The sequence below is a fragment of the Ixodes scapularis genome, unplaced genomic scaffold (genome assembly GCF_016920785.2).
Source record: "Ixodes scapularis isolate PalLabHiFi unplaced genomic scaffold, ASM1692078v2 PGA_scaffold4__175_contigs__length_147842914, whole genome shotgun sequence".
Taxonomy (NCBI): domain Eukaryota; kingdom Metazoa; phylum Arthropoda; class Arachnida; order Ixodida; family Ixodidae; genus Ixodes; species Ixodes scapularis.
The window spans coordinates 6,843,887-6,857,421 of record NW_024609879.1 but is presented as its reverse complement, the minus strand read 5'-3'; the positions used below and the strand labels follow the sequence as shown (position 1 = coordinate 6,857,421).

The 13,535-nt window shown below is 45.3% G+C and overlaps 2 protein-coding genes across 2 annotated transcripts; one reads left to right on the top strand and one right to left on the bottom strand.

Moving 5' to 3' along the window:
* Window positions 1–414: 414 nt before the first annotated feature.
* LOC115309595 lies at window positions 415–6,476 on the bottom strand. Its single transcript, XM_040211097.3, has 4 exons — window positions 6,177–6,476; window positions 3,253–3,513; window positions 634–1,196; window positions 415–480 (listed from the first exon to the last, which is right to left on the bottom strand). Exons 1-4 carry the CDS (start codon window positions 6,367–6,369, stop codon window positions 415–417), a joined length of 1,083 nt encoding a protein of 360 aa, XP_040067031.1. The 5' UTR covers window positions 6,370–6,476.
* A 2,270-nt stretch (window positions 6,477–8,746) lies between these two features.
* LOC121837662 lies at window positions 8,747–11,896 on the top strand. Its single transcript, XM_042293370.1, has 3 exons — window positions 8,747–9,137; window positions 11,682–11,761; window positions 11,840–11,896. Exons 1-3 carry the CDS (start codon window positions 8,954–8,956, stop codon window positions 11,894–11,896), a joined length of 321 nt encoding a protein of 106 aa, XP_042149304.1. The 5' UTR covers window positions 8,747–8,953.
* Window positions 11,897–13,535: the final 1,639 nt, after the last annotated feature.

The window sequence follows — 13,535 nt, the reverse complement described above, 5'->3', positions numbered from 1 at the left end:
TTAATTACAAGGCTGGATATGGCGGAGCAGTAACAGCGTGATAAGATCCAAGAGTCTCATACAAAAATATGAGATACTGTAAATCAAAATGGTACCCACATAGGCATCACTATACAGAAAGTAAATTAGGTAAATATACATTTCGGACGTAGAAATTGGGAACGTGCCCAATCACAGATGTTTTTACACGACGTCACTCACCCCATGCAGCTAATATATAACATTGACAGAAATCGCGGACGCCGTCAAACTTTTTGCTTGTTGCCATCGATACCGAATGGCGGTTACATGGAATCTTCAAATGTAGGCTGACATAAATTTTTCAAACTGCTTGGTTATTCTGACATTTTTAGGGGAATCCTTTAGAGTCCGAAAAATCAGTCTGCAACTATACAGAGGTGAAGCAAGCTTGCTTCAATCCCGTTCAATGCTGTTCGCCAGGTCGCAAACATACGACACGCTTGCACCTTGGTTCCGAAACTGGAAGAAAAGGCAAGATGCCTTGAGATCCGATGGCTCAACAACACGGACCGCACCCACCCTAGATATAAAGCATTCCTTAATGTGGTGCGGAAGGAGTTGGCTTTCGTTGATCACGATGTCATCGCAAACAAGGAATACTTTGGAACTTACACACAGGATCTTTCGAATAACCCGATAGTCTAGGCCATGTGTCTGGATAACAGATGAGTCAGACTTCAGAAGTTTTTTGTTTGCCCTGCTGCGAAAGATTTGCCCTTTGAGGACAAATCTCTGGTACTCGGCAGCAAGGGCAGGGCACTCTTCAACATACTCTGCAAGTGCCATCCTGATTTCTGGAGACAAGACGAGTTTTTTAGGGCACCCAAGCAAGCCAACATCACCTATGGAAACGAAGTTGACCAGCTTGGGATAGCCCAGCATTCTGTGGCACACGTCTTTGCCGCTATCAGGCACGAGTGGTGAGGCCAGGAAAGAATCTAACTGTTGTGCCATGAACACCCTTTCCACAATCTGACTGGGGACTGCGTTGGCGCCAGTGACAAGCTTTACTAGGCGGCCATTTCCACTTTCAAATACAAAGGCAGAGTGGCCCCAGAGCGGCCCCATCTGCCGAGCCGCCTCTGCCAGGTGGAGCATCTGGTGAATGTTGAACGTCATGGCTTGATCCTTGTACAGTGTCGCTGTGGAGGCTACAAAGGTCCGCAGTAGAGCATCTGTAAGTAAAAGGTGGTTGGTATTAAGTGATAAAAAACTAATTTCTTGGCTGTGCAGTAAGCATTATGTAGCGTCAATGCATAAAAGATGTTGACACCCTGTCTATTCGGACCTTTACTGAGAATAATATACCAAGACTTTTCGACACTTAGCATGCAATATTCTGATGGCTCTTAAGCAATGCCTGAAACATTTTACAACATTCTACACCTTCCAGTGTTATCCATATTGGCACAATCATCCAGGTTTACCTCAATTAGAATTATAGTCCCGGTCTATCCAAAAGGTAGACTTCTGTTCCTTAGCTCAGTTTAAACATAGACCAATTTCAATGCCAATTGCCTTAACTTCTATGTACTATGTACACATCACGACACTGCTAGCGCAAACACGACATCGGCGCATTTTCGCACTTTACCTCTAAATAATATAAGCAAGCACAAAATTTTATTGCTTACATTAAAGATCTAAATGAGCTCTTTTTGTAGCAATAACTTGGATGATGCCCTTTAGTTTCAAAGAGAAAAACTGGAAAAACCGGCGATCGCTCGTTCGTGCTAACAGTGTCGCACTCTGTACGCACCAAAAAATACCGTGGAAGCACCCACTTCGTTCAAGCGCCCACCATTAACACTTCCCAAACTTGGGGATACTGCAAATCATGCGTTAAGCACCTGATTTGACCGGACAAGTGCCCATCTCTAGATTAACCCAGTTTTTACTGAAAGTGGGGTGGGCGCTACTTTGGTATTAATGTGAAAGCATTAACTGGTCCCATGGAGCGAGCAGACGTCATCAGCCGCACCAAACGGCAGATAAATTCCTGAAGCCGTGATCTGAGGCATCCCAGCTCTGAAACTATGCAAAAAGTCATGCAAAACGGCTATGATATGAAGCTGACGTGTGTCAATCTCAATTTGGACCACCCCATGGCACTGCGTGCCTGCACCAAGGCAAAAATGGAAGAGGCGCCGAAAGGATTACATGCGGCCGTGGCGCCGAGAGGTTCAGAAGCAGCCTTGGTGCCGAGGGGATCAGAAGCGGCCGTGGCACGAAGAATGACATTCATGCTTCCGCATTCTCAACTCGTAAGTGCTTAGATGTACCTCGAGTCTTTTTTACCGGTGTTCCCAAAAAGAAATTTCAAACCTAAAATGACCCACAAAAATCAAAGACTTGAAGAGTGAAGCTGTGACTTTTCTCAAATACATATTTTACTGATCCAAGTTACCTATCAAAATCTACTCTGAAATCCCACAACAGAGATTATAAATAAATAAATGCTTGTACCAATATGGAGCCAATAGTCGCTGGGAGTATAAACGTCTTTAGTATTGTCATTGAGACAGTGGTAGGTGGAAGTTTTTTGTAGTGGGAGTTGACACTATCTAAATATGTACCTCGGAGACATATTCAAGGTAAGTTACAGCTTATACGTGAATTCTTGGCTTTTGTGGGTTATCTAATTAGGTCGGGCACTATTGGGGAGACATAATGTATGAAGTAAAACGAAAACTATGATACGGATATTGTATCTGGCCCACCTTTTGTTTACAATGTTAGACGGAGACAGGCAGAGAAGCGGTTGTGTTGGCCGTGTTGTCAGTTATCACTGGACTGCCAATTTTTCTGTGGTTATCATCATCATCCCTATCTATGTTCCGCTGAGGGGCAGCATGGGCATTATACAAGAAAGTAGAAAAAAAATCTAGACTTGAATACAATAACAAAAACAATTACAAACATCTGTGGAATCTTCTATGTTTATTGCGGGTGCTTCTTAGCCTTCAGCTAAAAAGCGCCCAAAGGTTTCTTTTTCCACCAACATAAACAAAATATGAAGTATTCTCAGGTAAAGTGCTTCCATCATGAGAAAGGATGCATGCATTCCATTCGTAAACAAAACTCAACGATTATAATGTCCCCTTGAAGTTTAAAATGGTCACCCAGATCTGACTTCAATAAAATAAGGATGAGCATTGTGACTGAGAGCAAAATATGCTCACAGCCAGTTTATTGCATGTAGTAACAGTGCAATAGCATGTTTGCCCTCACCTGCACGGTCAATTGAGGACGAAGTGAGCTCCTCTCTCAGGAGAAGGTGCACTCCTTCAACAAGCTTGGCCAGGTGGCTCCAGTACCTTGGATGAAGGATCCCAAGTGTACATGGGAGACAGTAGTAAAGGAGCCAATGCCTCCACTCGGACGCCTTCCAGTTGGTGCGAGTTGCCAGGGACCTCGGCAGCCTTGTGACACAGTGGGGAGGCGTGATGGAAAGCAGGCGCCTGTCTAGTGCAGCAACAGAGGAGGGGCTGCCTGCAATATTAAGCAAACAAGAAAAAAACATTTCGCTATGACATCACCTTTGACTTGTTCCAAGGGCTTCAGTGTAGTGACAGTAGTATGTTAAAGGGCAACTTAAGAGGTTCTAAGAAAAAACGAGTTAGAGGTGGATTCTAGCGTAGTTTTACACGCTGATTTCGGATAAGTCAACCATTTGGCCGAAACGTATTCCTCTAAATGCAAAAGGAACACGAAAACGAGCGCCGGTCAGCATCGGCTGAATCGGCCCTACGTTATATGCAGAGCTTTATGCGGTCATTTCGTATTGCTCCTGAATGCTCGCAGGTTCAAATGGCGACCCTGATAATCACCTATCACCTTGTATACACAAAGAATGGCGAGCCGTTAAGCACCTGAGGTTTAACAAATATAGAGGGCTCTTTACATGACTCCATATGCGTTTTAGTCCTTAGCGAAGTGTGGGGAAAACATCCGTGGGGGGGGGGGGGGGGGGGGGCTTCGAGTCCAGAGGAGTGGCAATGCTTGCAGCCCCAGGCGGGCGGCATTGCATTCTATGCACGTGTGGGCAACCCATACTGGTACGTATCCTAATCTTTTCAGGTTGCGTCAGAACACACAAGAGAGAAAATTGAGAATGTGGGACTGTGCTGAATGAAGTGGCAGTGGCACTTGCTCGGCGCCACTATGGCGCTGCCATGCGACTGCCACTTCTTGCTCGCTGACCAAATGGCACTAGCGGGCAAACGTCCACAGACCTGTTGGTGAGTCTGTGAACATTCATCATGATTCAATTTCCTGGAAACCTCATTAGATCACGATTATATCTTACCCAACGGTAACAAATACATAGCATACCACTCAGAATCGCAAAATTTTTTAACAGCAAAAAGCTTCTAACCTTGCGCACTTTGCAAGATCTACGAAATATTGACCCCACTAAAATTCCGTTCTATAATTTGAATGCTTCCTATTGGGGTGAATATCGGCTATGGATGTGTTGCATTCATTATTATTTTCACAAAGAATTTACCAGATGCATAAATCCGTGTATGATTCGCTGCAGATTTATTTGCTTGGCCTATTTTACGCTGGCGTGATTTCCTTTCTCCAATTTATTGCCGTGATTAGCCTCTCATGATGGCTTCCGATTTACGTCAAGCTTATAAAAAGTGATGTGGAGGTTGGCCAGAGCTGGCTTGCCCGAGCCAGCATTTCAGCCGAGACTGCATGGTGAAAAAAAGCACTGGCAGGGTTAGCACACAAGCGGAGACAAATATTGAACCATAACTTCAGCTCTCATGTGCACTGGGCCTTGGCAGTGATTTCTTTCACCCAGTTTCTGTTCAAATGCTGGATTGAGCAAGCCAGCATTCTTACTGCTTCACCATGTTGATTTTGCGACATCCGACTTTGCAAAAAGCAATAGTTAGTTCAATACTTTGTATAACTAAGGACTGTGGTATAACTAATCATGCTGCCTTAGAGGAGCCAACAGCCGCACACAGGGTCGGCATAATCGTGAGACTGTCATGGTACAGAAGACCGAAACAACAAAAACGAATAACAAAATTAAACCACGCACAATCGCAGAAAACCACGAGCAGTCACAGAAAACCAAATGGAGATAGCAGCAAACAAAGCAGAGATGAGCAGACAAGCCGTACATTTGCATATAATGTCATCTGATATCACGCCTCTCACTTGCCTCAGAGAGGGCGGGGCTTCGGCGTTATTTTCAAAGCACTGTTACGACTGCTCCTTACATCAGATTGAAAAATAATTTAGATATTTGTGATCCTGAAGGGCACAAAGTGTTTTTCTTCTTGAATACAGAACCACTTAAGTCTCCCTTTAAACTTCAACAACCACACGGTGCATATGCCTCTACATCTCTCTGAACTAAAGATGCCTGATCTGTAACAGTACAATTGTTTTTTGCTTTTTTTTTGTTATATAGTTCAAAGCTCAGTAACTAAAAAACTGCCTGACACTCTCCTTATGTTGCGATTCACCAATGAACTAAATGCTCTATCAGAGCCGCTTGTCTTGTTCCTTCCTTCCCTTTCCTTTGAAGCTGATGGCTACGCGGGCATAAACAAATTAATGTTTGTTTGCTATGTTGTATGTATCCTTGGTACAGAAGGCTGACTCCAAGAAAACGTTGAAGCCCTAGGCCCACCTACCACATCAAACATTGGTGACTTCATATTTATATGCAGGTTGCATAGTTTGCCTATTAGCAACTCAAGATTCATTTTTCCCCCTTTGGGCTGGTGCAGAACATTGAGCACAATGTCTGGTAACTGAGCAAATATAGAGCTAAATACAAGAACAAAAGCCTTAACATTTGCAATAGTCAATAAATAAACTGTTGCATCTTTCATAAATGTTTTACAAACATTTTAAAATGTAGGATTATAATATACATAAAATCGAAGTATTTTACAGGCACATTTGCAAAAAATGTGATAGTGAATGTTATGTCAATTGTCAATAATCTCACTATCCCCAGTTTTATAAATGCATATAGTGATTGATGTTGCAAATGATGGCTTGTATAGCCATCGTTTGCAACATCCTCTTGTGAATTTATAGAACCCGGTTGATAGTGAAATGATCAACAATTTTCCCATGAAAACCTTTACTAAAAGTTAAGAGTATTCCTGCCACCTTACCTATGTAGAACCGCTCGTTGGAGTTTACAGACGACAGCAGCATCTCCGTGATCTGGCGAATGACGCCCAGGAGTACAGCATGCATGTACTCCACCGTGAACCCCCACACCAGGTCAAAGTCTGGAAGGCTCACGGCTGGAGACGGACCCTTGTAGCCGTTGATGACCAAGGAGGACTCCAGGGCCACCTTCATGTCCCGTAGGACACCTGCTGACGTCCTCCCACGTGCATCCTCAAAGGAGAGGAATCTGAGGCTCCCTGAAAATGAGGTTGAAATGACTATACAAAACTTGCAGTGGTAGAACGTTTACATCCAAAGGTCAGATAGATACGTACCATCAACGTTATCTCCCTTGATTAGGCACCATGGGCACCCGTAGTACCCGTTGAACAGTACCATATTCTGCACAGATGCGCGTGCGGGGGCATCCACGCAGCAGCACAAGATGTACGCTCTAGACGAGTGCTGTGTGCCTTCATGCTGCCAGGGGACGGGTTGCATGCTCTTGACACCCTCTACAAACTTTCCAAAAAACAAAGTCATGTTGGGGTGTCCCTTCCCAAACCAAAGTCCAGCAAGCACTGAAACCTGGAATCGTTGAGGCACTGGCAACTCGTTGACAGTGAACTGAATGGGCCAGACGGATGCACCGGAAGATGTAAATACGGGGCTTCCATCAGTGTTCACTGTCAACGTGAGGTCACTGTCCCCCAGGGTCCCCGATGACTGCAGATTCTTGTACGCTTTGGCTTGAGTGATGTCACCGATGACACTGGTGGTAGCACCCCGGTCACTGGCAATCTGGTTCAGCTTTTCGTGAAGGGCTGCTTTGTTGTTCTGAATGACATGATTCAGCTGCTTGCCGATGTCTAGAACAACGAAGAAAGCCCCATCTTTCTTTGCATCTTTGAGGTTGCTAGACGTCTCGCAGGTGGGACAGACGCCATCTTCAGCGGAAACCTCCAAGAGATCATTGCATGACCGGCAGTAGAAATGTCGTACAGCTGCGGACTCCGCCTCGGCTGCAAACAGCTTTCGGAACAGGTACTTGCTTTGTGGGAGCACAGACTGCTCTGGAGCAAAGAATGCATTGACCATCAAAAGAAGGTTGTCAAGGCCCTGCCAGCTTAAGGCTTCACCAGCCACAAACGCCATAATCATCGCAACAGCTGCTGCCTTGGTAGTTGTCGAATGGGGCAGAGTTTGGGTTCCAAAAGCTCGTAAGCCTGCTGCCAGTGCATGTTCTTCACTCATATGTGGTGGTTGCTCGGTCTGTTCCCAAAAGGTTGAAGAATCTGCATGTGACTGGTGAGTCATAGTCTCCTCTCCGTTACTCTCTGAAGAGTCAGCGTCTTCCGCAGTGATTCTCGACTGAGGGTCACTGCTGCAGGAATCACAGTCACTCTCGAGCTCGTCACCATCGCTGGGGACATCATAGACGGGAGAACCGGCTGTTGCTGATTGGTTCCCGCTTGGCACAGCCTTCTTACACCGAGACAGAGTGGACTTTGGTATCTTGAAAGACGCGCCCTTCTCTAAGTAAACAAATCGTCGACGCCGAGTTGCTTCACTACTAGCCATGATAACAAGTCACGGAGCAAACGCAGCCATCAAACCAGGCATGCGAACACGCGCACGAACAACAGGCAACAGGAAAGAAAAATGTAGAATTGCTGAGGAACAGAGGGGAGCGAGAAGCAGAATGACGCAAATGACGCGTCTGACGCACAAAATAAAATAAAAAAAAATAATAAAAAAGAACCAGTTCGAGTTTCGAACGATCAAAAGTAACGCAGACGACGAAAGCGAAAGTCACGCACAAATACTCCGCCTAAAAATGGTCCACGTAAATACGGAGCAATTAATAGAAGAGCCAATGGGAGAAACACAAACCCGACCACACTTCCAAGACGAAGAACAAGTACAAGTTGCCGAGCGTCGAAACTGAGAGCACTGTGCGGAACAACGAACAACCTCAAGGTAAACAATGCAAACCGAGAAACGGAACAAGCCGAGCCACTGAGCCGAGCGGACCAGTGACCACCGCGGTGGGACAAACTAGCAGACGCAGTCAGAGCCGAAGACCGAATCTATAATAAGCCAGGGCGATGGCCAGCGTCGAAGCTACGCTGTTTGGTTACATTTTAATCTAATTTTTAGCGCCCCCGAAGCACCGCGCAAATTCGCTTCCCTGCAATTGAGGAATTGTGCGTGCGTGCGTGCGTGTGTGTGTGTGTGTGAGCTTTTCGCGCCGAGAATTCGGGAGTTGCTCGCAGTCGTGAGGGGTTTACTTCCGACGACTTCGCGAGTTCAAGTTTTCGTTAAATCGACGGCTGTATGGTGTTTCAGAGGTCATAAAAATAATATTTAATAAGTTCTACTATTTTTAATAATTAATATGAGCCTTGATGATATTTAGGATTTTCTTCCAACGAATAAACACCAATAACATACCATCATGTTACAGCAGTTTCACTTCTGTTTTCAAGAGAGATATTCCAGGCTCATTACAATCCCGTCCAATCCAATCCAATCCACCTTTATTTTTCGGAGTTGCCCGAACGGCTTTCCTTTCTGGCTCTGCTCTTGCCTGTGCCTCCTAGTCCTAACAGGACCTCTGCTTTGATTTGGGTATCGTTGTTTTCACCTTTTTGTGTTACTGCGTTCTATCTTGTGCACTTCGTTTTGTGCGTTGTGCGTTTTTTTTTTCTGGTAGCCCAGCAAGCGTTGCTTTATTCTTTTGACTTTCTTTTCGTATGTTTCTTCTGTTTTCGCGATGTTCTACGCGTACGTACATTACCCCGCCGACAAAGAGAAGGCGATCATGCCTGTGTGCCTGATCAAGGATTATAATCCAAAAACGGAGACTGACATCCCTAGTGAACCGGTGCAAGCGTATTGGCGCTCCGAGGCCGGCCTTGAAGAAGGCTACTACGAGGCGAAAGTGGTCCTTCTTGCAAGTAAGTACCTGGCCTTTGCTGTTCCTCTGTGTTTGCCCTGCGCTGATCTGTTTCCTCAAAGGAAGTGTGTGCGGTTTGTGTAGCTCAGAACTCGATTGCAATACTGGGAAATCGTACTTCCTTAACATACGATTGTGATAAACGCAATATCCAGCGTTACTTCCGACGTAACTACTTTTAATGAGTAAAGTTATTCGGACTCCGTCCTGCACCTCGACCGGAAAAGGGTGTACGCACTACGCGAAACTCGTATAAAACGAATAGTTAAAAGTTTTCTAATAAGCGGTGGCAAAGCATAGTGGCAAGGTTTCTGCTTCATACGCAAGCAAGTGGGCGCGGGTTCGATCCGCGGTGTGGGCCCACTTTCTTTTTTTTCTCGAACATTTTGTTTTGTCGAGGCGTTTGGCAATATTTGCGGCATATCTTTTTTATGCTTACTTGAATACCAGTTGAACGTTTAGGAAAAGCGATGGAGAGAAAAAAAACAAAGAACCACACTACTGGACTATCAACCTTTTAATAAAACTTTCTTTTCCTCAACACTATCCTAAAAGGTGTCTTCTTCTTCATCTGTGAGATCTTAGACTGAAACTTCCTTTTTCTCGACACTAACCGTAGAGTTTACCTCTTCTTCAGCTGTCGGATCTTACAAAACTTTTTTTTTCTACACTTTCGGTAGTGTCAACTTCTTTTTCCTCTGTCGGATCTTGGCATTCAAATAGTCCCGACTTGGTTGCTCCGAGGGGCCACTCCCTGCAGATATATTTTTTCTTTAGGCAAGAGCGCAATGGAGGCGACACTTACGCATTCTTCCCCCCTTTCCTCAATGGCCAGTGACTCGAGTATCTCCCTTCCAAGCTGTTTCCGGTGTCGTGCGACAAGTGATGTTTGTGAAGTGAGGACCACATTTGCATTCCCGACAATGTGTCGAAAGGTGGCCTGCCGACGTTAGTGTGGCCACAGAGGCTGCATGTTCTCTGGTGCGGTTGTTTATGCACCTCCCTGTTTGCCCTATGTAGCTTTTGCCACATGACATAGGGGTATTGTATACGACTCCTTTTTCGCATGGGGCATAGGGTGTTCAATGCGCAGTGCCGCAGGTCGTCGTCACGTTCTGGTCGGTCTCCCGGTTCACCCTACGGCACGTGGCGTACGCCTTGTTGGGGGCTGAGCACACAACGTGGATGCCTTGTCGGTCAGCGATCTTTTTTAGACGATGAGTGATCCCGTGTATATATGGTACCACTACGAAAGGCTTTGGTGGTTTCTTTTTCGTTGGTTCATTTTTCTCCGGATTATGTCGCACTTGCTTACAAAGCTTCTCACATATCACATATCCCCATGTCATGTGGCAAAAGCTACATAGGGCAAACAGGGAGGTGCATAAACGACCGCACCAGAGAACATGCAGCCTCTGTGGCCACACTAACGTCGGCGGGCCACCTTTCGGCGCATTATCGGGAATGCAAATGTGCTCCTGACTTCACAAACATCACTGTCGTCGCACAACACCGGAAACAGCTTGGAAGGGAGATCCTCGAGTCGCTGGCCATTGAGGAGAGTTAGAGCCAGATTGTAGCACATTTTTATCCCGTGAATCCAAATATCACATTCGTTTTCCCTGAAGATGTAACTGAACACAAGAAAACTCGAAAAATTTCCCGCCAGATCTTTTGATTACCAAGTCTATGTCGCTCATGTGGGTAGCACGTGCAATTGCAAGCTTACCAGGTATATTCCCCCACACGTGACACCATTTGTGATGTCTTTTTGCTGACCTTTCTGAAAATATCAAGAGTGCGAGCATGACTATGATGGGTGCTCAATAAGGCACGAGAGAGCGGAGGTTCCAAGAACTCTGGGTGTGATGTCATGCTCAAAGAGGGCGGGACTTCGGTGCTATTTTCAAAATGCTGTGCGACTGCTTCCTACATCAGATTGAAAAATAATTTCGATATTCATGGTCCTAGAGGCCAAAGAAGATGATCCATGTGTTTTTTCAAAAATACAGAACCACTTCGGTTTCCCTTTAAACCGAATGTGAGTGCGTGTACACTGGTAGTGCACACTCTAAATTTTTTCACTGAAATTAAAAAAGATGCAACTGCCACAAGGATTGGTAGTCTGAGCACCTACAAATAATTGAAGCATTTGTTAAGAGGAAGGATATGTGTGACGTAAATGCAGCTTCCAGTGACTTACTAAAATAATTGTAATGTTTTGGGCAGAGATTATCAGCAGAGTACAGGGCATAACACAGCACAATCACATGACCGCTAACTTTTCTTATTTTTCTCTTATAATTGAAATGCTGTCATTGAATCCATGGATTTATATGTGGCTTGCACGTGACATCAATCTGCAGTGTTGGCGGTTGTTTTACTTCTTGCAAACTGTGCAGTTCAAGCTTGGTGGTGTAAAATTACTATAGCATTAAATTAACACTAGTGGCTGATATGCCATCAGTATGCCTGACCCTGTCATGTCAGACTGACCTATCTGTTCTGTGGCTCTGTTAACATGTTTTTATCTTTTATTCACCAGAATCGAAGAGGGCACTTCTCGAGGAGATGGCCCACAAGAAGCGACTGGTTATTCCCCAGATTTTTGAGGAACCAGTGCAAGTAAGTGGGTCTGTTGCAGACACAGACTTTTGTTTCGAGTTGGTTATTGTGTTTATGACATTTGATACCTTACTTCAGTCATTATTCGCGATTTGTAATGCTAAAAACCTGAAAAGAAGTCTTGGGGATGTCTAGAAGTATTTTGTCGAGCCAGCGAAAAAAATAAAGGAAAGCTAGTTTGTAGTAGATAGACCTATGAGGTGGAAAATAAATTGTTTAAGATCGAAGTTCCACAAAAGAGGGCAGTGGAAAATGGCAATTACAAAACGGTTCCACTTTGAGCGGACCCGGGCACTTCCACAATATTGTATTGTATTTTGTATATTTTAGGCATCAACATCAGGTTCTGCATCCAACAAGAACTTGAAACAACGCAAGGCTCTTGCCAAGAGGAAACAGATGGCGAGCATTCTAAGTAAGAAGAGGCCTTTAGCAGGAGACTCAACCGACGACGAGGACCCTGCAGTTGTGCCGAAGTCGGAGCTAGATAGGGCTGAAGAAGCTCTGCGATCTCTGCGGAAGAGGCTCCGCAAGGCGGAGGAAAAGGCTTGTGCCACATGTGCCGAAGGCGTTGTGTCGAAAGCCGAACATGACGCAGCTCTTGTAAAAATTGAGCAGCTTCAAAAGAAACTAAAGGAAGTGGAGGATTCCAACTTTCGACTCATGCGTGTCGTCCTCGACAAGATCGGTAAGCTACCCGTCATGTTTACTTGAATGTTTCGCAATTGTGCTTTAGGATTATGCACCCTTATGGCTAACAATGGACCTTTTCCACATACCGACGGCACCAGGCGGTGGCTGCACAAACTAAAAATCGAGGAAGTGACCTACCTGCGCTACCAATCGATATAGGGAGCTAGGCTACCAGTTTCTTCGCTCTCCGAGCAGCGGCGCGTGCCCTACGCGCCTTCAAAGAGGGGCATCTGTGGCATCCACCTAAACGTCGTGTTTTCCTTTCCGTCGACATTCTCTTTTCATGTAACACAATTATATATATTCTTCAGTTACGTGTTGTGCTCGCTGATATACGGCCTCCTTCCGAATTTCCTCGATTTTTCGTTCTGACTTCCGCCGCTTAGCATCGGGTGCTCGCGCGTGCGCAGAACGCTTCTCGGAAAAGGTCCATTGCAGTGGGCCTAATTTTTTGCTTGCCTGGTGACTATCGATGGACACATGGTCACTGTGCCTTCTCCAGAGATCACCAGAGAGGCCAGTCACCAGGCCACTCACCAGCTGCAGGGAAGAACGTCAGTGCCTGCTGCACCCATCCCTGTCCCCGTCCCTGTCTCTGTCCCCGTCGCTGCTCCTGTCCCTGTCCCCGTCGCTGCTCCTGTCCCTGTCCCCGTCGCTGCTCCTGTCCCTGTCCCCGTCGCTGCTCCTGTCCTTGTGCCCGTTGCTGTCCCTACTTCGGTGCCTGATCGTGTGATGACAGAGGCCGGATGTAAGGGCAGGATAGCTGAATTTCAGTTTCCATTAATTAATTCCCAAGTTTCTTCTTGCTGTTATATTGTGGATGTAGATATTGTTTCAGAAGTTAGCTTTTCTTTAGGAGTTACATGGAAAAAAAGGATCCAAGGTTTCAAATGTGCCTACAAAAATGAGATGTTCCTTATGTGCTACATATGTCAGTGTCATGTATTTAACATGGTTTGCAGACACTTTTTTTTTTTTTCACTTTTAAAAATTTAGTTTTTACAAATTCTTTAAATTTTGTGAAGAAATGAGGACAGAAATACTTTTTCATTTGCGCAAAGTACTGCAAGATACTAAAAAG